A 24,926-nucleotide genomic window follows, 5' to 3' on the forward strand; every position below is an offset into this window, starting at 1 on the left:
TATGAATCTACATTAAAAACTACCTATAGGTCACGTTGATCGTTTTTCGTTGATAGTTCTGCTTATGTAAGTAATTGTTACTTGAACTTCCTAAACCTGATTGTTTTGCCTACCTGACTGTCTCTTCTTAACCTGTCAATTAGAGTTTCTAATGCTAACAGACCCTTGCTGTATGGTAGCCCCCTCATAGAAGAACATGGGGTAGGAAAGTTAATGTAAAACATCAGGCAAATACTTTTATGGAAAAATTACAAATACAATAGCATTCAAAGACAATGTTATGCTAGATATGAAAAAGGTTATTTTCTGGTATCAGTACCTCTTTAAATAGTTAGACGTGTATCTAAGTGCAGGTGTTCTGCCAAAAAGTCTCTTATTTAATTAAGTTTCAGAAACATTGTATCTTTTTCCGGTGTCACTCGGGACTTATTAATAAAAGTCGGGCACTTCAAGCTGAGCTGTCAAAATCTGGACTGCCCCACAGAAAATGGGACAGTTGGAAGATATGCTAAGCTCTGAAAAAATAAAACTGCTGTTGTCATTATTACTGTTTACTGATCAATCAGCCTCCATGTTTCTGGTATGATAGGTGAATTATGTGCATAAAGAGCACATGTGGCTAAAAACATCAGTAAGTATTTGGTTAAACCAGTGCAAGATCTAAGCCATTAGTGATTGCTGTAGTAGTACTATACATGACTGACATGTTTACCAAGGGAAATTCTATTTTATATGCATGCATATCAATAAAGTTTAAATTTGTGTACCTGTCCTCTTTCGCACCACCGATAAGGTCTCAGATTTACAAGTAAATAATCAAATAAACGGAGGCCTACCAGTTACAGTGGAACTACAGTGATGAAAGTGGAGTGTTACACAGCACCCTTACTATTTTTCTGCAACTCTTGTGACTTAATATCTGTTTTGCTTTCGCAGACAATTAGGACTAGATTTGGTTCCAAGGAAGGAGTTTGCAATGGTCGATCCAGAGGAAATCAGCATAACAGAACTATACAGATTGGTACGTTCTCAGCAGATTTTGGCTTGCTTACTTTTTTTTGTCCTATGTATTTCAGAAGAGATGTTTCCATAGCAACTTTTCAATTAAAGAGGTTTAGAACATTCCACTTAGTCTCCTCTTCCTAATAGTTTATTCATTTAGTGTTTCCATCCAGGATCACAAGTACATACCAATTAATTGTTGCTCTTTTCATTGACCCAAAAGCTTTAAGTTAAAATATGCATGTGTTATGTGAATACTTCAAGTAATAAAATTGGTAAGACTACTTTGAAGAATTAACATGAGCAATGCTTTTTAATCTGTTGCAGTTATTCTATATAGAATTTTTTCCTACTGTAGAAAAAAGACATTGGGATGCAAATGGTACACATGAGCAATTAACCCCTGTATTTTTAGCAAGAATTTTCCAAATTTATCAAAAAAAGCCACAGTATCCCCAGTGCAAAGCAATTTGAGATATTCCCTTATATTTTATTGCCAGTTTTTTCTTAACAAAGACATATAAATATCCTGTTGTCCTGCATGAAAACTGGGTAGAATGTGATATATGTTATTACTGAATAAAAGTTAGACTAAAGGATATTTACTAAGAAAGTGGGGGAATGTAATGTGTGTAGTTAGTGCAAAAAAGGTTTGCAACAACCATTGCAAATGTTAGCGACCATGTTTGTGTCCTTTTCGATTGATACAGACCACAATGACTGCCTTGCAACGTTTGCAACCAAACTGCTTTTGCAAACATTCGCAGTGTATGTAATTAAAATTCGCAATCACAAAGAGTATTTTCAGGAAACATATTTGGTGAAACTTTAGAGCAGTTTTTAACACTAACTTTTTCTTATCGAGGTAATATTCGCCAGCGAAAGATTTTACATTGTTAGCAGCGGTAAACATTCATAAACACACCATTTTAAATAACACCTGCGATTTTTAATTCCATTCCCCCTTAAGAGCGAAATGTGGCATAGCCAGGCACAAAGATTCGGTCTACCACTTGGGTGGCAAAATCAGACAAAGAATCAAATACCATCTGCCTGTGCCATAAAAGTTGATATTGTTGCCATGTTATCCTGAGGTGCTTCTTATACTGTATATACATATTTAATAAGAGCTCTGTGAATGTAAATGTAAGGATTATTCAGCAAGCATTATGTTATGTTTTGACTAGATGGAACATAGACATCGGAAAAAAGACACTCCAGTACCAGCAAGCAGTCATCACCTCTTTGTACAGATGAAGAGTTTAATGTGTTCTAACTTGGGAGAAGAGCTCGAAGTAATTTTCTCATTGTATGACAGCAAAGAAAGCAGGCCAATCAGGTAACCTATATGTTAAAAGATAGAGGGGTTCACTCAAGGTAACTAAATTATCATTGCCCAAAGTGAAAGTGTTACATCACTAAGGAGAGCAATATTGAACCCCTTAGGGCCCAAGAACGAAGCATTTGGGACAATAATATGTTCAGGATCCACTATGCACCTTGAGCTGAATTTAAAATCCGCTAAACCCTTTGTTTATCACCTGCTGTAGGCAGGTGGCAAGAACAAGGCGCTTTACCAACTTTCTACTAATGCTGTTCACTAGTTTTTGCAATGGTCACACAAACTAGGAGGTATAACAGATGGTATGTAAATCATTCACATCTCTACATCCCTACAACTCATTTCTCTTATTTTTGCAAAAGTTATATTAAGAGCTTTCTCATGTTTTCTGCCCTGATTTACTATAAACAAGAATGTCTGTTGATATCCCCTATTGTGTTTCTATTTATAACTCTTCTTACATGAATTCTGAACTATTTGAGGAATACGGAAAACTACCAGAGACTGACTTTAGAATTCCCACATTAATATTTCTTGACATTTGTGTTTTAGTTGAGCCTTTTAATTAAGTTTGGACAGCACTAGATGTGAACATTTTTCATAATACATTTAAAAGGATAAATATCAAAGCTTTGATCTTTTGACACTTAGAAGTGAAAGATTACCCAGCACAGAGAGTCAAAAAGCTCACAAATATGTTATCTTTCCTATTAAGTTTGAGACAATAGTTGCTTGCAGATTGTAAGCATTTTTTATTTACAAATGCTTTCCAAATTGATGTTTTTAATCATAGGATGCATTTCACATGATACTATTCAGTTCTACATTGTAGGTGGTATATCTTTCATCAGTATGTTATGATGTGCAGAAATGGAAGCTTACCACTTTAAACAAATAGTTTTACTGATATGACTTCCAAGATTGGAAAATGATTTCTGACTCAAAACTAATGCATGTGGCCTTGGTGATGTTAAACATATCTGTACACTTTACAGTGCACACCAAGAAATGTGAAGGCATGCTGCCCATACTTTTATATATTGACCAATATACTGATCCATTAGGTAGCATTTAAATAAGCAGCTTAATCAACATTCTCAGCAGTAAACAGGATATATACTGTATATTCTGTTTCAGTTCCTTCTTACCTTTGCCTAATACTTTTTTCATTACTTCTATCCTTGGATATTCAATAGTAAGGATTATAATGCTTTGCAGGAATTTTGATCTGCTAAGTTGAAGTCTACTTGGGTCAGTTTTACTATAACAACATATAAGTACAGAGGAGTGGTGAGAACCAATTTTGTTAATATATATGACCTCTGGTTTTCTGTTAAGTAAAGGCAATAATAGTATTACAAAATAAACATCTGTTTACAAGCAGAAATTATTTTTTTTTAATTGTGTTATTCTTTGTAACCGTATTCATTGTGCCACAGAATGCATAAATAAAGGTAAATATTGCATAGATATTATAACATTAAGAGACTGTAATGTCAGACAAAGACAATCCATATATGTGTTCAGTAATGGAATGGTACAATTGTATTGGTTGATCCTGGCAGCAGTAGTTTGCTTCAAATGCAGTATTTGTCTTACTTGTCTGATGATAAATTTTCACAGTCTACATTTCACATTAATATATAGGTGTACCAAAGAAGTTTAAAATAGAAACATCTCAAGTTTTTAATTGAAGAGGAAAACTATTTAAAAGCCAGTTCTCTGCTACCTACCGATTTAAAAATACACATAAAAGGAAATTAGGACTGACTGCTGTTTTAATTGGGTCTTAGTTCTGTTCCTCTTTGCTTACTGGTGCTGTCAGTGTGTGGAGGAAGAATTATTATATTTTAAACTGTTCTTTCAGTGAAGAAAAAAATATATACCGCTGTGAAGCTGTGATCAGTGCTTCTAATCAGTGACTTCAATTATACTTCTCCACTTAAACATGAATTCACACAATAAAAAAATGAACATTACAGATCATGTTTAGTGATGGGCGAATTTATTCGCCAGGTGCGAATTCGTGGCGAATTTGCGCGATTCGCCCCCAGCGAATAAATTCGCGAAACGGCGAAAATTTTTCGGCGAAACGGCGCAAATTCGCCCATCACTAATCATGTTCCTCTGTTTCCAGAAGTGCAACCATCAAGGTTTTAAATGACAGGAAAGTAACTGAACATAGATATGTTCAGACACATTCAGAGATGGCAAGGGGCATTTGGAGTTTGCCACTTTTACTAAGCAAATAGGTTGTTTACCATCTGAGCTTAGTGAAGTCAGTTAAGACCCTAAACACCATTTATGTTTGACCCCTTGCTGATAGCTGTTTGCTATATCCACTACTACCCTGCACTGATTGAGAGCTAGCTCAGGGCCCTTTCCATGCAGTACAATGTGTGCTACTTATAACACTCCTTATACTGATATATAGCAGAAGGAGGAAGATTACTAAGAAATACTGAGATAATATTACAATACTATGATGATTACTAATAAGAGATTGTTTTCATCTAATGGCTGGCTGTCCAAATGACATGCTAAGCTGGTGCCCCTCTTCCTTACAAATATGAACCCTTTAGTGCATTGCTGTCCTTGCTAGGATGAAATGGCAGTGAATATACTGATCATGTATTCTAGTTGCGATATTGGCTTTAGAAGTGTTGTCTTTGCTGCTTGTAACACCCCAGGGCATATACTGAAGGTTAGAGCTGCAACTAGGGTTAGGCAGAAGAGGCACGTGCCTAGGAAGCAAAGCTGAGGGGGGGGGACTACTCCTCGCACTACTGCTGCTTATAGTCACAGAGACTTTGTGCGTCTGTTCGTTCACACGGTCATGCATGTCACAACCTATAAGCTCTTGCGTGCGCACAGTCAGAGGGTGGAAAGCAACATGACCAACCAGGTGGCCTAGAGCATCTGGCCAGTCTGACTCGGCACTGCTGAAGGCAATAATAGAAACAAGGGGAGGGGAGTGGCTTCTGTTTCCTTAACAATTTGAGAAAACATGTGGCTTAAAAACGTGATCACAAATATACTCAAGAATATTCTGTGATTCTGATTGGTGTGTGACATGCTCGAATATTGTATCTCTGTTTTTTGATAAATAAGCTAGTATTCAAGAGAAAAACTTTGCACAAGATTTGGGGTTTTTTTGTGCTTGCATTTTTTTGTCAACTTAGACAATTAGCAAATAGGCCTCTAGGAGTCTTTGAGTTACTGAGCATGGGTCAGTGCATTTACAGCAAATATAATAATTTAGCTTTGTATTCTTTTCTTTAATATACTCTACCTACTATACACTAAAAAAGAGAGTAAAATACTTACAATAATATACTCTTTGGTCCCTTCCATTCAGTATGAAAAGCAATACACAGTTCTAAAACGAATTCCCCCAACAGGTTCAAACAGCTGAATTAGCATATATCAAATTGAACTAACAAATAAAGTCTTGATAGAGTAATGTTTGTAACAAAAGGTTTGTTGAGTTATCTAATGGCACATTTATTAGAGAAGGGCCCTCTCACATAACGCAGAGAGTGACTGATATTGGTTCATGCAGAGGATCTATACCACCACAGAACAACTGAGCAGTAGCAAGTGTCTTTTAAAATATTGCAGTCATAATTGTTGGGAATTTTGTGTTTTATATATTCAATTTTGTTTGGACTCCATAATGTTTATTTCAGTGCTGTAACCTACAAATATTTATTGTGCCACTCTATAGCAATCTATTCTAATACAATTACTGGAATGCTCACCTGAACCCTGTGTATACTTTTTATTATTGTTTACTCAATCTGTCTATGAATGGTTTCTCTCTCTAGCACTGAATCAGTAATGGTGTTGGTGAGTGATTGAGTATGCTCAAGTACATTCACTATGATAATGGAACCCTAGAAGTAACTGATCCTGAAGACAGGGGTTGTTGTTCACAACTGTACACAATTCATCAGAGCAGGCTGAACTGTTGCATTGTACTCAGAGCAAGGTGTATGTTCGGGCACTCGTACATATGTGAATAGTGTTTAAAGGACCAGTAACTTAAAAAAATTAAATTATTTTAAAGTATTAAAAAATAATGCAGTGTTGCCCTGCACTGGTAAAACTAGTGTGTTTGCTTCAGAAATACTACTATTGTTTATGTAAATAAGCTGTTGTGTAGCAATGGGAGCAGCCATTCAAAGGAGAAAAGGCTCAAGTTACACAGCAGATAGCAGATAAGCTCTGTAGAAAATAATTTTATCTGTTATCCACTATTTAACCTCTGCCATATAGCCTTTTTTCAATTTCCGCCATTGCTACTCAGCAGCTTGTTTATATGAACTACAGTGGTGTGAAAAACTATTTGCCCCCTTCCTGATTTCTTATTCTTTTGCATGTTTGTCACACTTAAATGTTTCTGCTCATCAAAAACCGTTAACTATTAGTCAAAGATAACATAATTGAACACAAAATGCAGTTTTTAAATGAAGGTTTACGTTATTAAGGGAGAAAAATAACTTAACTGTGGTTTATCACACCTGAGTTCAATTTCAAAGGTTATAAAGCCATTTCTAAAGCTTTGGGACTCCAGCGAACCACAGTGAGAGCCATTATCCACAAATGGCAAAAACATGGAACAGTGGTGAACCTTCCCAAGAGTGGCCGGCCGACCAAAATTACCCCAAGAGCACAGAGACAACTCATCCGAGAGGCCACAAAAGACCCCAGGACAACATCTAAAGAACTGCAGGCCTCACTTGCCTCAATTAAGGTCAGTGTTCACGACTCCACCATAAGAAAGAGACTGGGCAAAAACGGCCTGCATGGCAGATTTCCAAGGCGCAAACCACTTTTAAGCAAAAAGAACATTAAGGCTCGTCTCAATTTTGCTAAAAAACATCTCAATGATTGCCAAGACTTTTGGGAAAATACCTTGTTGACCGACGAGACAAAAGTTGAACTTTTTGGAAGGTGCGCGTCCCGTTACATCTGGCGTAAAAGTAACACAGCATTTCAGAAAAAGAACATCATACCAACAGTAAAATATGGTGGTGGTAGTGTGATGGTCTGGGGTTGTTTTGCTGCTTCAGGACCTGGAAGACTTGCTGTGATAGATGGAACCATGAATTCTACTGTCTACCAAAAAATCCTGAAGGAGAATGTCCGGCCATCTGTTCGTCAACTCAAGCTGAAGCGATCTTGGGTGCTGCAGCAGGACAATGACCCAAAACACACCAGCAAATCCACATCTGAATGGCTGAAGAAAAACAAAATGAAGACTTTGGAGTGGCCTAGTCAAAGTCCTGACCTGAATCCTATTGAGATGTTGTGGCATGACCTTAAAAAGGCGGTTCATGCTAGAAAACCCTCAAATAAAGCTGAATTACAACAATTCTGCAAAGATGAGTGGGCCAAAATTCCTCCAGAGCGCTGTAAAAGACTCGTTGCAAGTTATCGCAAACGCTTGATTGCAGTTGTTGCTGCTAAGGGTGGCCCAACCAGTTATTAGGTTCAGGGGGCAATTACTTTTTCACACAGGTTTGGATTTCTTTTCTCCCTAAATAATAAAAACCCTCATTTAAAAACTGCATTTTGTGTTTACTTGTGTTATCTTTGACTAATAGTTAAATGTGTTTGATGATCAGAAACATTTTGTGTGACAAACATGCAAAAGAATAAGAAATCAGGAAGGGGGCAAATAGTTTTTCACACCACTGTATAGTAGTGTTTCTGAAGCAAACACACCAGTTTTACCAGTGCAGGGCAACACTACATGATATTTTCATTACTTTAAAACACTTTCATATTTTGGTGTTACTGTCCCTTTAAGGGATTTATGATGTAGTTTTTATTTCTAAATTAGACTGTTTACACTGCAGATAATTCACTCTACCATGTAAAATGTAATTCTTGAATCAGCAAGTGTTTTTTTTTTAGTTGTAATATTGGTGTGTAGGCAGCCATCTCAGGTCTTTTTGCCTGGTCATGTGCTTTCATAAAGAGCCAGCACTTTAGGATTGAACTGCTTTCTGACAGGCTATTGTTTCTCTTATTCAATGTAACTGAATGTGTCACAGTGGGACCTGGATTTTATTATTGAGTGTTGTTCTTAGATCTACCAGGGAGCTGTTATCTTGTGTTAGGGAGCTGCTATCTGGTTACCTTCCCTTTGTTTTATTGTTAGGCTGCTGTGGTAGGGTGGGGTGGGAGGGGTGATATAACGCCAATTTGCAGTACAGCAGTAAAGAGTGACTGCAGTTTTATAAGTTACATGACTGGGGGCAGCAGGGAAACTGACAATATGTTTAGCCCCATGTCAGATTTCAAAATTAAATATAAAACAAATCTGTTTGCTCTTTTGAGAAATGGATTCCAGTGCAGAGTTCTGCTGGAGCAGCACTATTAACTGATGCGTTTAAAAAAAAAAAGAAAAATACATTTCCCCATGACATTATCCCTTTAAACATGCATTTTAGCACATTTTAGAAGTTTGTTCTTAGCAGGACTAAAATCCTTCCATTGCTTGAAATGGCAATTTTTTTTCTGATTTACTTAAAAACTCCTTCTTGAAACTTGAAATTATATTTAACTTAAAGGAGAACTATACCCCCGAACAACGTAGGTCTCTATAAAAATATATTGCATAAAATAGCTCATGTGTAAAACCCTGCTTTGTGTTAGTTAACCATTTTTATAATAATGTGCCATTGGGTAATCATAAATAGAAAATTGCCATTTTGAAAAATGAGGGCCACCCCCTGGGATTGTATGATTCACTGTGCATACAAACATACCAAACAAACTATACTTGTTAGGTCACATGAGCCACTTAACAGACAGAGTTCTGTCTTTTGCTTCCACATTTCTTCTTGTTATAGTTAATGTTGTACTATTTCTGGTCAGGTGATCTCTGAGGCAGCACATAGACCATCACAAAATGATGGTTTAAGGAAAGAGATGTAAAAGGGCAATATTTACTTAAAAAACCTAAAAAAATATATACCAGTTTGGTAAGATTTTTTAATATGCCACTTAATACGATATAAACTAATATGATCTGTAATAATAATAATAATAATATGATCATTGTGGTGGTAAAGTTTTCCTTTGATGAACTTTTTGAGGGAACCTATGTATTGCCCCTAATGTTTAAGAACTCTTCCTGGCACTGAAAATTAAATTGTCTTTGTTTTCAGGTCTTTTTTTTATCATTTTAAGCCATCACACTGCCTCTGTCATGTTTTACAGATGATGTGGTATGCTTTGGATCATGAGCTGTTCCACCCCTTCTCCATACTTTTACAGTCTGCAGTTCAACTGCATCTGAGTTGTTTCATTTTAAATTCATTGTGGTAATGTACAGAACCAAAATTATCTCTGTCCAAAGATTTATGAGCCTATCTGCAACCTCTGAAATGGTATTAGAACCTTTTAAACAAATATTTACGAATGTTGCAAGTAATAATTCAAAGAAAGGAACATTACTGTAGTTTACACCTAAGATATAGCTATATATTTTTTATACTGAACTAAAACTAAAATGAATGTTTATATTTATCCTGACAATTTTTATTAGTTTTCAACAATACAATCATTATATGGCATATAATGGTTCAAAACATTGCATACTTATTACATTAGCCAAAATAATATACACACAATTAAACAAACACAAACAGAAAACAAAAATAAATAAATAAAGGGTAAGGGTAGTGTAACCTGTATTATATCTGCATGACTCTCAGAGTAATTACCATTCATACAAAACATATAAGCTGTAAATAAACTAGATATTGACCTTAGACATCCAAAGTTTTTGGAATGTTTATATTTAGAGAGCTACAAAACATTCAAAAGTGTGGAGAATGGTTTCTTTGCATTTCAATACTTAAACATGTTTGCAGTGTATATAACTTTTACACTGTTTCTTACTATTCTATAGCCTATTTAGTCTTTACTCATTTTTCATTCTGCTTATTCTGCATTCAAATGTGGTCTTGGAGTGGACCCAAACTGGCAAATGAAACAATTTTTGTGATAATGCTGATAGGGTGTCAAGTTTGGAGCATACTGCTGAAAGCATTTATCTAAACCTTGACAGTTCCACTCTAAGATATGAAAGAACACACATTTGTGAGCTTTACAATGAAATCTGAAATGCACCGTAGACAATAAAATATGCTGATGGATAGGCTTACTTGAATATTAAACTAATATTCTTTGCTTTCAGCGAAAGGTTCTTTGTGAGACTGAATAAAAATGGATTGCCAAAATTTCCTGAGAAGTCTGAGCGATACAGTTCTCTTTTTATTGTAAGTGATATATTTATGGTATTTATGTCATATTTGTTTCAGCATAATTATTGCATTATACTGTTTAGTACCATTGACAAATGTATATAGCATATAATGTGCTTTAAAGCTAAATCAAAACTTCTCTATTGTCAACTGCAGTTAAAGAAAGTACATTATATAATGTACATAAAGAAATCACAGGCAAGGAAAGTATACCATATTTCTGCTAGGCTTATCTTTCATAATATGATACAGTTTAATATCAACTATCCTATCAACAACAAATTTGTGTTGATGCAGGTAGTGGGTTATGTCAGTGAAAGCAAATGTACCCATTGCTAAAATTGTCATAAAGCGGTATGACTCTTTCTTTTAATTTAAGAAGCAATATGTTTGTAATAAAAATATCAGACATGGAAGTACCATTGTTTAACTCAACAATTAAAACTACCCGTTACATACTCGGTGCACCTCTCCCAATGTCATTCCACAATTGGAAATATTTGCAGAAATTCATAGTAGGAAGCACTCCAAATCTTTGGTAAAAAGCCTTTATTTTCAGGGCAATCGTTTCGAGTCAGTCTCGGGTCTTTATCAAATGAAAGATTTTTGAGTGTTGCCTACTACAAATTTCCAAGGTTTAAGGACCAGTAACACTGAAAGATAGCTTGTCGCCACATATTTTATTACAAGGTGTTTATTATCAACTCTGCCACTTCCAGCATAAAATAGAGAATCCACTTATGTGTGCATTTGTGAAAGTGTTTCACTGCTTTGACCATTAGAGCTCAGTGCCAGCATTGTGGAGACTTAGGGGTCTATTAATTAAATCTCAAAATTTTGCTCTTTTTTTCAAGGGGAAAACTAGAACTTTTTCAGAATAAAACCCTTAAATTTTTGGAGATGAATTATGCTCTGAAGCTGCTAAATATCCGAATCTAAAAATTCTCCAACTAAAACCTGCAGAAATTATGTAGATGTCAATAACAGATTATTTGAGAGAATTTTAATAAATACCCCCTTTAACAATTTGATAGAAATATCTGTCCATAATATTTCCTTTTCTTGTTTAGTTTAACCTAATGCTTGTTATGGTTGTTTTCAGTGGGGTGTATATATTCATAATTTCTTCAACAGTATTGTACAGTCCTATGATAAAATGCTTTAGTAATATAAATACTAATGATAGTACAGTACCTATGCTTCTGTAAAATTATAATATTCCGTGAATTTCTATGATTAGAAATGCATACTTTTGTCGACATAAACTATATTGCATAATAATTCTCTTTTTACATTTTTTTTAGGACCTAAGCTCAAGTGACCTTCGAAAAGACATTTTCATCACTGTACACATAATCAGAATAGGTTTGGATTAAAGCATTAATATGTCATGTTTCATTATATTTTGTTCATCAATTGTAATTATAGTTTTGCTGGCTGTATGGAAATATAATTAATAAATAAACAAATGTATCTGCTTAGGGCTTGTTTTGTAGAATAGGTAATACTATAGGATAATGCCTAAAACAGATAGTTAAACACTTCTAAAATCTAAATTTGTCTGTTAGACTTTTTAATTTCCTAGTAAATATCATTCTATGTATGGCTCTGGTTAAATAAGACAGAAGCCGCTGAACTAATATTTACACATAATTTGTAGCAATCATAATGATACATCTGTAATCATTTAAGATTCATCATACTTAGAACATAGTGATGGCACAATATATTTTGCATCACTGGTCATTTGATCTGTGTAGTGCATTTGTTGGCAATGCGTGGCAGACCATGCTACTAAAAGGGATAATATATGTAGCGATAATATATGTAGCGATAATAATTCATATAATCAATAAAGATTTGCAGAACACTAGTAGCTCAGTAGTAGCATTTCCCTCTTATGTTTGCATTAAAAAACAATTCCTATCATTATTATTATTGTTATAGTTGTTATTATTCTATACAGGTCTAGATGGCTATTTTCTGCAATAGTTCTTGCATTATTATACTTGTCTCCAGTTTACTATTTATTTCTATTTTGCATGGGTAGGTCGAATGGGAGCAGGTGAAAAGAAGAACTCTTCAAACATACAGTATCGACGACCTTTTGGGTGTGCTGCTCTCAGCATTGCCGATCTTCTAACAGGAGAGTCGAAGGATGATCTTATACTAAAAGTGTATATGTAAGAAAAGTTTTCCTTTTTATTTGTACAGAATATTTTATGCCACATTTCTCAAAAAGTAATTCAGAAATATTATAAAAACAGATCATCACAGAGTTGGTTTTAGAAGGGGAAATACTACTACAAAAATTATATATTTTATCACTTCAATAATGATATATTGGTGGTAAATTGGTACAGCACAATATTCTAAGAGAATATGCCCTGTAATCTCCTTGTGGTTTTTTATTGTCCCCTTTCATCCCCTTATGTTTTTACAGGTGCAACACTGAAAGTGACTGGTATCAAATACATGAAAATATTATTAAAAAATTGAATGCTCGATATAATTTGACAGGCTCCAATACAGGTAAGTGCATTCATAAGTTGTTGGTTTTTGGGCTGAACCCATTATATTCGAAATCTAGTATTCTGTTATTTTTAATGGGAGCCCCCAAAAATGATATCTTAAAGGGGTGGTTCACCTTCAAACAACCAGCTATTTTCAGATAGATCACCAGAGATAACGACTTTTCCAATGACTTTCTATTTTCTATGTGTCACAGTTTTTTCTAATATTGAAGTGTAAAGTGTAATTTTTCACCTTCTGAAGCAGCTCTGGGAGGGAGTGTTGCCGCCCCTGTAAAATGTTCTAAATGGACACATTTAGTTGAAAGTAATTGAAAAAAGTCTTTATTTCTTGGGAACAATTTAAAAACAACTGAATTGAAAAAAGTATTTGGAAGGTGAACAACCCCTTAACATTGGAGACCCATAATTGCTAATTTATGCAAACTGGTTGTAGTTGTGTCATTATTGTGCGATAGCATGAAAGTGTTTTTTCTTAGAAGAGAAGGCAATTATAACAATCTGTGATTTTGTGTATATATATATATATATATATATATATATATATATATATATATATATATATATATATATATACTAACTAAGTGATTTATTTGAGTTATTTATTATGTGAACAACATGTTCAAGGAATTGACGATTATTCTGTTCAAACTAAAATAAACATTCCCATTCACTTTTGTAGTGAAAAAAAACAGTAACATTAAGGGGGTTATTTACTGAACTATGAATGCAAAAATCCCGAAAAATTTATAAATACTTAAAACAAAAAATATTTATAAAATATGGCGAATCGCAAATTTTTCGGAATTTATTAAACCCTGAGGATGGAAAATTCTGAATCTGAAAATCCAGCATCTCAGACCTGTCGAGCGGATTTGATCGGAGTTTGTAACAGAAAATATTGAGATAAATTCGGACTTTGATAAATAACCCCCATAATGTCAAAGGAACGTTTCAGTATTGCTTTAAAATGTGACAGGTTGGAAAATTGGCGAAATTAGTGGAGGAGTATGACAAATTCATGCTTTGAAGAATGTATTAAATAGTGACGGGTTATTTGGTCAGACAAACTTCAGTAGAGTTTATTTATGACTGCCTGTAATGAACAAAGTCTGGGGGCCAGAATTAAGACCTGCTCTGGCTATCCTTGGTATCCCTTTGGCCACCTGTTGGTAGAAGTAAAACTAAATAACCTTACAAATAATACCTGTATATCCAAGCTGTTTCCCAGTTATAGGCAAGAAACATTTCAGGACGACTTGAAGTGTGTGAGATTTTTTTTTTAATTAAAATAAGATTCTAATTAAGTAGACATGCATTATCTCTTATATAGTTACACATGCTAGGCTGCATCACACATTAAAAGCAGAAGACTGGCATAGTAGGGATAGTTAGCCTTAAAAATGTATTTTTAGTATAATGACTGAAGTATTCTGTAAAGTGAGATCTGCAAGTAGTCTTAATTTTTTTTGCTCTGCAACTCTGCATCATGAGCTCATTTAGTTAGGCTTATGTATAAAAGGTCCATAAACACTGTCTGAATTCTTGTTTTTCATAAACATAACTTTTCAACATTTGAAAGACATGATGATAACTCCAACAAGTTGTTTTCCAAGATTCCTTAGGCTACGAGCAACTGCTCCGTGCCCCTGCTCCATTCATCTGAACGGCTTCCACATAGTCACACACAGTGGAACAGAGGTCAGCACAAAGATGCCTCCTTTCACATATTTGGGCTGACCTTTGCTCCTGCTGTGCTGCGTGTGAGCCAGGGATGGAACTAGGAGTAGGTTAAAATGCCATGTGCCTGAGGTGAAAAATAGAGGGATGCTAGGCATTACCTTTTCTGCCTGTCTACCCTAAGTTCTTGTCCCCCGATGTCACTGCTCAGTATTGCTTCTCCCCTGACTTGCTTGTCACTGCTGCCCCTGTGAGCTGCCCCTTGTTTGTAGTACGGTAAAATTGATTGGGGAGGGTGGAGAAGCAGGAAGGGTCAAGAGTGAAGGTATTTAAACAGTTTCAGCCTTAGATAGGCTGTGTGTGTCAGTGCTGGCTTAGAGCTGCTTGGGTTAGTGAGTGGCTGGTCCTGCCTTGGGTGCAATTTGCCCATGGCCTGGTCCTGGTGTGAGCACATGCAGGCAAATCTAATTCAGATCATTTGCAATGGAACATGGTGGGGATCCGCTGAAAGCAGCAGAGCCTACCATGTGCCAATGGCCTTATGCTAAAAATGTAATGCAACCCCCTCCCTCGATTTGTTCCATTGAAAAGTGAGGACTTCTTGGACTTAGGGTGACATTTACCAAAATTTTTATTTTTCTGGTCGAGGTTTTAAAGGGGAAAACATATTTGTTTTCTAAAAAAAAAAAAAAATCAACTTTTTGGATTTATTATCCCCCAATACTGCTAAAAGTCAAGACCTGAAAATACTTCCATCTCAAACCTGTCAAAATCATGTAGAAGTCAATGGCAGATGTTTCTAATCCAAAAATCCTGGGATTTCGGGTGTCAAATCCGAAAATGTTGTACGATTTGAATTTTTTCACGTGTCTTTTCCTGCACCAAATGTTTTGAGTTATGTAATTGATAAATAAGGTAAAATTGTGGCTGGGACTTTGGTCAAATTTGTTTTAATAAAATAATGAGAACTTTTTGAGTTTTAGTAAATAACCCCCTTAAAGTCTCACTGCTTCATATAGTGTGTGGGTGGTTGGGGGAGGGGTGGGTGAGACTGGCAAACATACTGACTGGCTTTTGTGGTTTCATTTCAATCTGGGGAATCAGCTATGTCTGTGTAAAAATAAAGTATTGTTTTATCTGGAAGTGCCTAGATAAGCCCAATTGAATGTGTGTGTGTGTGTGTGTGGGGGGGATTACATCATCATCATCATTTATCTATATAGCGCCGACAAGATATGCAGTGCTTTACTTTAGTAAGCTTCTTTTTAAGCTTAGCTTGGTTTTCTGTAAACATAATATAACTTGTTAACTAATGTTAAACTTAGCACTATATTAGTTAATGGACTGCAGTCTTGAGATAAGTGTGTTCAAGTAGAATACTGTCAGATAACACCTGGTGATTCATGGAATTTCAGATCCACATCTCCTGCTGCCTGTACATGCTGTGCCCTCAAAAAAAGAAGAATGTCTCAATTTTGAGCATATGCACATGCTATAAACTGTGCCATATAGGCTTCTATTCAAGCCTGCTGCATAAAATATATGTATTTACAGTATGTGAAGTTAGCAAGCTTTGCCTCACACTAAAGGACATGCTCACCAGGATTAATTGGTATGTTTTAGCTGCCTTTTATTCGGTTGTTTCTCCTTCTGGACCTAAAAACTTTAGGCCCTTAAGCCAATGATGATACATATACTTGTCCAAGACCACATGCAGTTTATGTGAAAATTATAATACCATAAATTAACTTGGAGGAAACTTTCACTGGGTATAAAGTTGTTCAGATGTGAGCTGAGAAAGAAGCAGAAAGCTATCAGGGCTTTTTGACCACAAGTAACCTCTTTACAGATGGTTTGAATCCTATTTTAAATTTTTATCTACAGTCATTGTGATTAAAGCTGCTGCTTTTGTATTAATCCAAGCTGATCATAGCCATGTAAAGTCTAAAATTTAGTAAATACATGAATAAATTAAAATTTCAAGCTTAATTTTGTGTTTCTACTTGGTCCAATTCCTCCTAATTTATTTAGTTAGTAGATATGATAGATGATTATGGGATTTATATATTTGTTAATAAATTAGCATTAAAACAAGACTGAGAAATAATGGACCCTTTACTGGGTTTTTAAAAGGAGAACTAAAGCCTAAAAACAAATATGGAACTAATGGTACAGGGGCGGATTATAACATTTTGGTGCTAGTTTCTCTGGTTTCTGTGCTGCCATGTAATGAAAATCTGAATTACTTATCAGCCTTGTATTGTGACATTTATATTATATATACAGTTTATTGTCAGGCCCGGATTGGCAATCTGTGGGTTTTGGCAAATGCCAGAGGGGCTGCTATAAGGTCCCATAGAAACTCAGTATTTAGTGGGCTGGTGGGGCTGTTTGGGCCTCTGTGTGGGCTGATTGGGCCTCTGTGTACCTGAAATGCCAGGGCCCATTTTAATTCTCAGTCCGGACCTGGTTCCTATGTTTTTTAAATGACAGCAGAACAAACATGTGTAGTAAATCTGCAGAAAGGAACATAGGAAGCTACTAGGGGTATGTTTTTATCTAAGGCACAGGTCTTCCCTGCTTAAGGGCTGTGGTCACCTGGGCTGGTTCAGAACATAATGAGCAGCATTTCTACCCTTGTCTAACTCAGTGTAATGTCTTTGATACTTTGCATTTATGTAATATATCCACAGTTCCTTTGCTATTTTACTGCATGTCTGTAACTGAGAAAGTACATATATTTTCATAGTTGCCAGGCCAACTGAAGTCAGAAAAAAGGCAGTTGTGTTTTGCCATGAAGATGGCTGGCAGCCTTTTAGTAACTCCTACTATTTGATGAGCCACTTTGAAGTTGCTGAGTTAGTATCAACGAGGTAAATAGCCTTAAAATGCCTGCTGAATGTTTAACTTCTGAGCCTCTTTTCAATCTTTGATTCCAGGTCTGGCAGTTTCCCTACAGCTGTTGCATGGAGACATTGAACAAATTAGAAGAGATTATTCCTCATGGTTTACCCGTGGGGTCTCCTTAACAAGAAAGCTTGGCTTCTCAGATGTTATTATGCCTGGTAAGTTTAAAAAAAAAATATGAATTTCAAATGCTGTGACTGCCTTGCAAAAAGGAAGCAGTTCCCCAGAGAGGGTTGCCTTATGTCCTTATAAAATATTTTCTCAGTACAAAATATCTTAAGGAAATACTGTAAACACTTTTTTAATGATTTACTCATAAAGTTAAACTTTCAGTATTAAGTGAGTAGTTTATGGTAATTTTAAAGGCTTAAAATGCAATTGTTATCTGGGAACAGAAAATAATTCAGTTAAAAATATGGTGATATTTGTTTGGCTTGATAAAGGGATATTTTCAACGAAATGAAAAATTGAAACGAAATGAAATATTTGTTAGGAAATTTGTTAAGTAAATCTTTTGAGCCTTATTATCTGTATAAAAAAAAATCAAATAAATGTGCATTTATTTTTTTACCATTTGGACAGTCTCAATGCATTTTATTCAACATGAGCCCAGCTGAATGTACTTAACAAGCGGGTATATTTCTATTTAATGGCAAATAGAGAGAAATCTAAACCATCATTCATATTTATATCCTTGATGGCCATAGTATATCTTATTGGCTTGTCATGTTTTTTTTACAGATATGATAAAAAATGTCTGGATTCTATTCCTTGCTTAGCATAAAAGGTGGGTTTGTTACCCAAGGGTGACCACATTTAGTAATTCTATATACTGAATAGGCTGGGCATGGTTCTGTATAATTATTCTGAGCAGTCAATGGCCACAGCAACTAGACAATAATTATGAACTTAAAAAACCTGTTCGCCAGTGACTGACTTTGCATACACAGGGGCTCATCAGCTGACCCAAGTGTAATCGTTCCGTAATTGGTATCTTCGTGCTTTAAACCTACTAGAAAATGAAACATTAAATGGACACAATAATTTTGGTTTGCTTCCAATAAGGATTCATTATAGCTTAATTTGCATCAAGTACAAGGTTATGTTTTATTGTTACAGAGAAAAAGGAAATGATTTTTACAAATGTGGATTATTTGGATAAAATGGAGTCTGTGGGAGACTGCCTTTACGTAATTCAAAGCATTCTGGAGAACGGATTTAACATAAACATAATATTTAACATAAACATTATTTTTAACTGCTTATTCATAATGTTTCTTATTTCCATGAAAAAAAGCTGATAATATTCGTGATAGTTCCACTTTAAGTTAAAACTGACTTTTCTATTTATGAACTACAGTACTAACAAAAAGCAATCAAAGCTTTTAAGTATAAACACTCTATTTTTGCACATTAATGGGATTGTAATGTGCATTAGATAAGACATCACTTTGCAGCAATAGAGAAGCAAGTTTTGCTAATTAGTTTGCTTTCAGCTTTAAATGCTATTCAATTGAAATTGCACTAGTGAATAGGTTCTCCCATCATTAATTCATAGCTATGCAGTATAACTTGCATATAATAGCAATAAATACTCCCAAAGCATGATGGATGCTAGCGACAAGCTTCTTAAAGGGATACTCTCATGGGAAAAAAATTTTTTTTCAAAATGAATCAGTTAATAGTGCTGCTCCAGCAGAATTCTGAAATCCATTTCTCAAAAGAGCAAACAGATATTTTATATTGAATTTTGAAATTTGACATGGGGCTAGACATGTCAAATTATACTTTGCAATTTGTTCTGATTTTCTATTTGTTTTTTTTGTATTATTTAACCTAATTTAGTTTCAATAAATATTTGGCAACTATGGTTTGCTTTCACTAGTGTCCAGGTAGTGGGTTTGAAGCCAGAATAGAAGATGACTATAATAGGGCCTCAAGCAAAGAGAAGAGATAAAACATAAAAATAACCATAAAAATGTAGCATGATAGAGAATTGCATTTGGTTGCAGGAGTGTAGCTAGTAAATGTTGTTAATGCAAGTTTTGAAGCCATAGCTCAGAAAAAATTATATGTTTACAGAGAATATTGAGTGAAAATTTATAATTTAGTATTTATTTAGATCATTCCACCTTTCTGTGTATGGCAGTCAATTTTTTAACAGGCAACATTGAACAGATCCACGGGAAGCCCAAACATATAGAATGTACAGTGCTGGCACTTTTACTTTCATATCAGCTTTGTAGATTCGATGATATGTCTGTAGAATTGTATTTCCCGTCAATTTGACTGTTATTTTATATCCTAGCTATCCTTGGTTTTATGAGCTTGCCTAGATATCCTTTCAAGGTTAGGGTTCTCTACTATAGTCATCATCAGTTACTAATCATTCCTAGAAATGACTCAGGCAAACATTTTTTTATTAGTTTTATTGTTTCAAGGGCAAACCAACCCCAAAATAAAATGTTGTTGTTTTACATGGAATATTTGATTATATAACTTTATTTATAAAGTGCTGTTAAGGAGCCGCAGCAATGTACAATGCAAAAAAGTACAATTTATATATCAAGACAGAGTGCTATATGGTAAGAGACACAGTGGGATGGTGGTCCCTGCCCGTCAAGCTTACAGTGGACATGGCATGACAAAGAGCCTGCAGTAGGCACAGGACTAGGCTAATGTTCTAGTGCTCCAAAAGGTAGAATCTTAGTTTTTTTTTTTTTAAGAGATTGAGGATTCCAATTCCAATTGCGGATTCCAATTAATTCAGAAGTTTTTGTATACTGGACCATGAAATGTTTTTCTTACTGGTTCTAGACACACAAAAAAAGTTTTTTGTTTTTTTTTCTGCCTAAAACCAATAAAAATCAAGTTAAAAAGAATATCAATGTCTCTATCATATTAACAGTTACATTTAGGATGGGCCTTCTGCAATATTGTTGTGTTGTATGATTTCTTTTTATTAAAATAATATATTTCTTATTTGAGCCTGAAGTTTTGTACCTGTTTAAATTATATACCTAACATTAACATGAAAAAAATTATTTTTTTTCATTTAAAATAGCAGCATTGAATTTGCCAACTAATTTAAATAAACAACATTTCCAAGAAAAAAAAATATTTTTATTGAAAAAATATGTGGCAGCACTCACCTTGTTCTGTTGCAGAGATCACATCTTCAGAGGGATGATATTATTAATATAAGGCAGTTTAAGCCAAGATCAGGGAAATGATGCAAGAATTAAAACTTCAAGATTCAGGAGGTATTATTTTCATTAGATTTGTATTAGTCATTCTCTGATTCTCTAAACTTACTAAAATAAGAAAAATATTTTGAAGAGGCTTGTCGAAGATGATATAATTTCAGAAAAAACCCCAAAAACATACGCTTGAAGTTCCATTCTGCTGGTATAAGCTGCAAGTTTGGTGAACAATTCACATTGTATACATACACATCTGAATGTGCTACATACAGACAAGGTTTCTAATGTCAAGCAGATTTTGAACACAATTAAGGTGTTGACATAATAATTTTTTTGTTATATAGCTTTGTGTGCAAAAAAAAACCCAACACATATATCAATACTTACATATTTGGACTAATGATAATTTAAACATTTATATTGATTGATTTTGTATTGATTTTTTTGTTTTTCTTCTAGGTGAAATGCGAAATGACCTGTATATCACCATAGAAAAAGGAGAGTTTGAAAAAGGAGGCAAAACTGTGGCAAGAAATGTACAAGTTTCAATGGTTATTTTGAACATTGAAGGGCAACTATTAAAGGTGACCTAACTTTTTTCCAGTACCAAAGTAAAAAAACCTTAGAGCCGTACACTACCTCTTTTTGAAAGCTTTGTACCACAAATCACTATACTTTAGATTAAAAGGTAAAACATGGCACCAACAGTAGTTTTATTCCAGAAAACTGGGTAAATATATCTTTATATTCCAAAGTGGTTTGAAACTGTCTGTCAGTGCCTCAATATAACACGCATCAAAGCATTGGAAATTGCCCTATGTGCCACGGATCTTAATGGTGATGACACATTGTGTTTTTGTTGCTTACACTAAATTTCTTAAATTCATGTTTATCTTACACTGTCTTTGGTAATTCCTTTTGCTTACACTTGAACCTCCTGAATCATACAATGCTAAGATGTTTCTGCAGATTTTAATATTTGCTGAAAAAAACTTCTAGAAAACTAATTCTTTACAGTGTATTGAGGTTGCCATTGTATGTAAATGTAATGTAATACGGCTAAGAAAAAAAATACAGGCAACTGTCAAATTTTATTTTGTTGCCAACTTCATATTACAGGATTTCAACAGTATATATGTTGTTTGGAAGAAGAAAGTTTATTGTTATGTTTAATTCATTTCAGGATTATATATCTTTTGGTTCCGGGGAACCACCAGCTAACGAGTTTCACTCCTTTGTGTTGTATCACAATAACAGTCCCAGGTGGGCAGAACTAATAAAGCTTCCTATACCTGTGGATAAATTTAGAGGAGCACATATCCGATTTGATTTTCGCCATTGTTCTAGTAAGAGGTTTATTTTTATATATTTGTTTTTTGGAAGTGAATTTGTTTTGTGTCTATTTAAAAGGTTTATAACATATTTAGGTGTGGGATTTAGGTATGGGATCCATTATCCATAAACCCATTATCAAGAAAGGTCCTAATTATGGAAAGGCAATCTCCCATAGACTCAGTTTTTGCTTTTCGCTGTAATAATAAAACAAACCTTGTACTTGATCCAAACTAAGATAGAAGTAATCCTTATTGGAAGCCAATTTGGTTTATTTAATTTTTAAATGATTTTCTAGTAGATTTTAGGTATGAAGATCCAAATTATAGAAAGATCCATCATTTGCCAGGTCCCAAGCATTTTGGATAACAGGTCCCATACCTGTATATGAATTGCTATTTCACAGATTTAAGATGGAAACCAAAATAAAATTATCTGGAAATGTTATTGTTATGTTTAATTTTTACTCCATGTTCATTTTAAGGATTTATCTATTAGTACATAAGGAAAAACATACAAAAGAGGTAAATGATAAAGCTGACATGCCCATTGCTTGTAAACAAACATTGTGTAAGTTTCTTCAGATATACCCTACTTGGCCTCTATCACTGCATTTGTCAACATGATGAGTGGTGTGATTCAGTGTTGACTCATTTGTAAGGTGGCACTTTGTAATATTGTATGACGTGTATTGCCCACATCTTGGACTGATGTTATGGTCGTATAAATTCTACATTTCTGTATTTTAGCTAAAGAGAAGGGTGAAAAAAAGTTGTTTGGCTTTTCTTTTGTACCTTTGATGCAAGAAGATGGTCGAACCTTCCCAGATGGAACCCATGAACTCATAGTTCATAAGGTGACTGCTAATGTATCCCTAACAAACAACAACCTTGAATGTTAATGTTAGCACACTGGATGTTCATATGTGGTTTTATTTTTCCCCTCTTCAGACTCCATTATTATTCACAATCCATATTCAAAATATGATGTAAATCTCATATAAACTATGTAATTTTAACTTCTAAATTAACCTGTTGGATTACATAAGATGTTTCATAATTTTTTTTTTTTATATATACACGTGTTCTCCCAGTGTCTGTGTGGGTTTCTGCTAGGTACTCTAGTTACCCCCCCCCCCCAAACACCAAAAACATACAAGCAGTTTAATTGGCTTCTGATGAAATAGACCATATTATGTATAAATGTGATAGGGAACCCAACCTAACTCCATATGGCTCTTTGTTTACCCAGGTGCAGAATCCCATAGCAGTTGCTTTTGAACTGGTGACCATTATGTTCTTTCACCTGATTAATTGCAATAGGTGATTAGATATGTATCAAACCTTGAACCTTATATTACATAAACTCCACCAGGCCAGGGTGTGAAGTGAATGATGTATTATCTCTGTAAAGAGTTCTGTGAATGTTAATTATGCTATATTTATATTTTTTATTTATTTTATATATAACTGGTAATAAATAATGTGTCCTAAATTTGACCATAACAATATTTATACTTACAGTGTGAAGAGAACGCAGTTTTCCAGGATCCTTGCCGCTACCTCAAACTTCCCTTTTTGAAAGGAAATCAACCTGGAAACAATAATCAGGCTGTTAAATACACAAAAGAATCATTCTGGATAACCTCATTCCTTTGCTCCAGTAAACTAACTCAAAATGGTATGGAACTGAATACCTGACTTCAACAAAATTGTTACTTGGATGTTTTGTAAAACAATTCTGCTATTACATGAGAGGCACAACATTTGACCTGGGTCTAGTAAGCAAGAGCAGTTGTGGATTGGAAATGTTTGTTTTTATTATTTTTAGGCCATTTTCTCTTCTGGTGTAAAAATCTGATCCACTGCCTTCCACACCTGATGTGGAAGGCAGGAGATCTACCTCTCTTCAGAATTGTAAATATGTTAGTGGAGTAAACACCCTTCAGCTATTGGCCACATTGTATTCAACTAGTAAATACCACTTACTTAAAATTATTTTTCTTTTCTGACCAGCATTTTGTAGTCCTTTCTACCTAAATTGAAGATTGTAGTAACTCTTTTCTAGGTGACATGCTTGATCTTTTAAAGTGGCGAATGCACCCAGAAAATATCCCTCATTGCCTATCCAAGTTAAAAGAGATTGATGGCTCAGAAATTGTAAAGGTAAGCTGTGATTTGGGGGATTTGTAGTAAGCCCAGGAATAAAATATATACAGAACTGCCATAGGTGGTTTGCTGAGGAGTATTGGTTGGCAAAGAATGTTTGCTGAATTTAATTATCTTTAAGTTTTTTTCTTCAAAAATCTCACGATTGTGCACGCTCTTTAATAGTTTCTTCAAGACACACTGGATACATTGTTTGGCATTTTGAATGAAAATTCTCATAAATATGGATCTAAGGTGTTCGATAGTTTGGTAAGTGTCCTTTCCTTATTTTGTGTTGGTAAAACCTTGACAAAGCTTCTATTTGCGAAACACACGTCGGCATTATTCTGCTTTTATTAATTGAAATCTATTAGATGGCAGTCATTTCAGTTTTAAACTGATCCGAAATCGAATTATAGGGGGGTGGTGAATCATCAGCCTGCTGCTCGGCTCATACCTATTTCTTGTTCTTTTCTCTGCTAACCACAAGAGGCAGTGGA

At 34.7% G+C, this 24,926-nt stretch overlaps 1 protein-coding gene across 4 annotated transcripts in view; it reads left to right on the forward strand.

The window, feature by feature from the left end:
• The window catches only part of LOC108713119 (dedicator of cytokinesis protein 4), a 154,986-nt gene that overhangs the window by 61,729 nt on the left and 68,331 nt on the right, over positions 1-24,926 (forward strand). For all 4 annotated transcript variants that reach the window (XM_041588552.1, XM_018255892.2, XM_041588550.1 and 1 more), the window contains 13 exons: positions 937-1,021; positions 2,190-2,341; positions 10,560-10,641; positions 11,931-11,991; positions 12,677-12,809; positions 13,070-13,158; positions 17,777-17,902; positions 21,407-21,531; positions 22,131-22,293; positions 23,029-23,135; positions 23,803-23,959; positions 24,347-24,444; positions 24,613-24,696. In XM_041588552.1, coding sequence (XP_041444486.1) covers positions 937-1,021; positions 2,190-2,341; positions 10,560-10,641; positions 11,931-11,991; positions 12,677-12,809; positions 13,070-13,158; positions 17,777-17,902; positions 21,407-21,531; positions 22,131-22,293; positions 23,029-23,135; positions 23,803-23,959; positions 24,347-24,444; positions 24,613-24,696 — 1,462 coding nt within the window. The remainder of the gene's footprint in view (positions 1-936; positions 1,022-2,189; positions 2,342-10,559; positions 10,642-11,930; positions 11,992-12,676; positions 12,810-13,069; positions 13,159-17,776; positions 17,903-21,406; positions 21,532-22,130; positions 22,294-23,028; positions 23,136-23,802; positions 23,960-24,346; positions 24,445-24,612; positions 24,697-24,926) is intronic.

The sequence above is a fragment of the Xenopus laevis genome, chromosome 3S, assembly GCF_017654675.1.
Source record: "Xenopus laevis strain J_2021 chromosome 3S, Xenopus_laevis_v10.1, whole genome shotgun sequence".
Taxonomy (NCBI): domain Eukaryota; kingdom Metazoa; phylum Chordata; class Amphibia; order Anura; family Pipidae; genus Xenopus; species Xenopus laevis.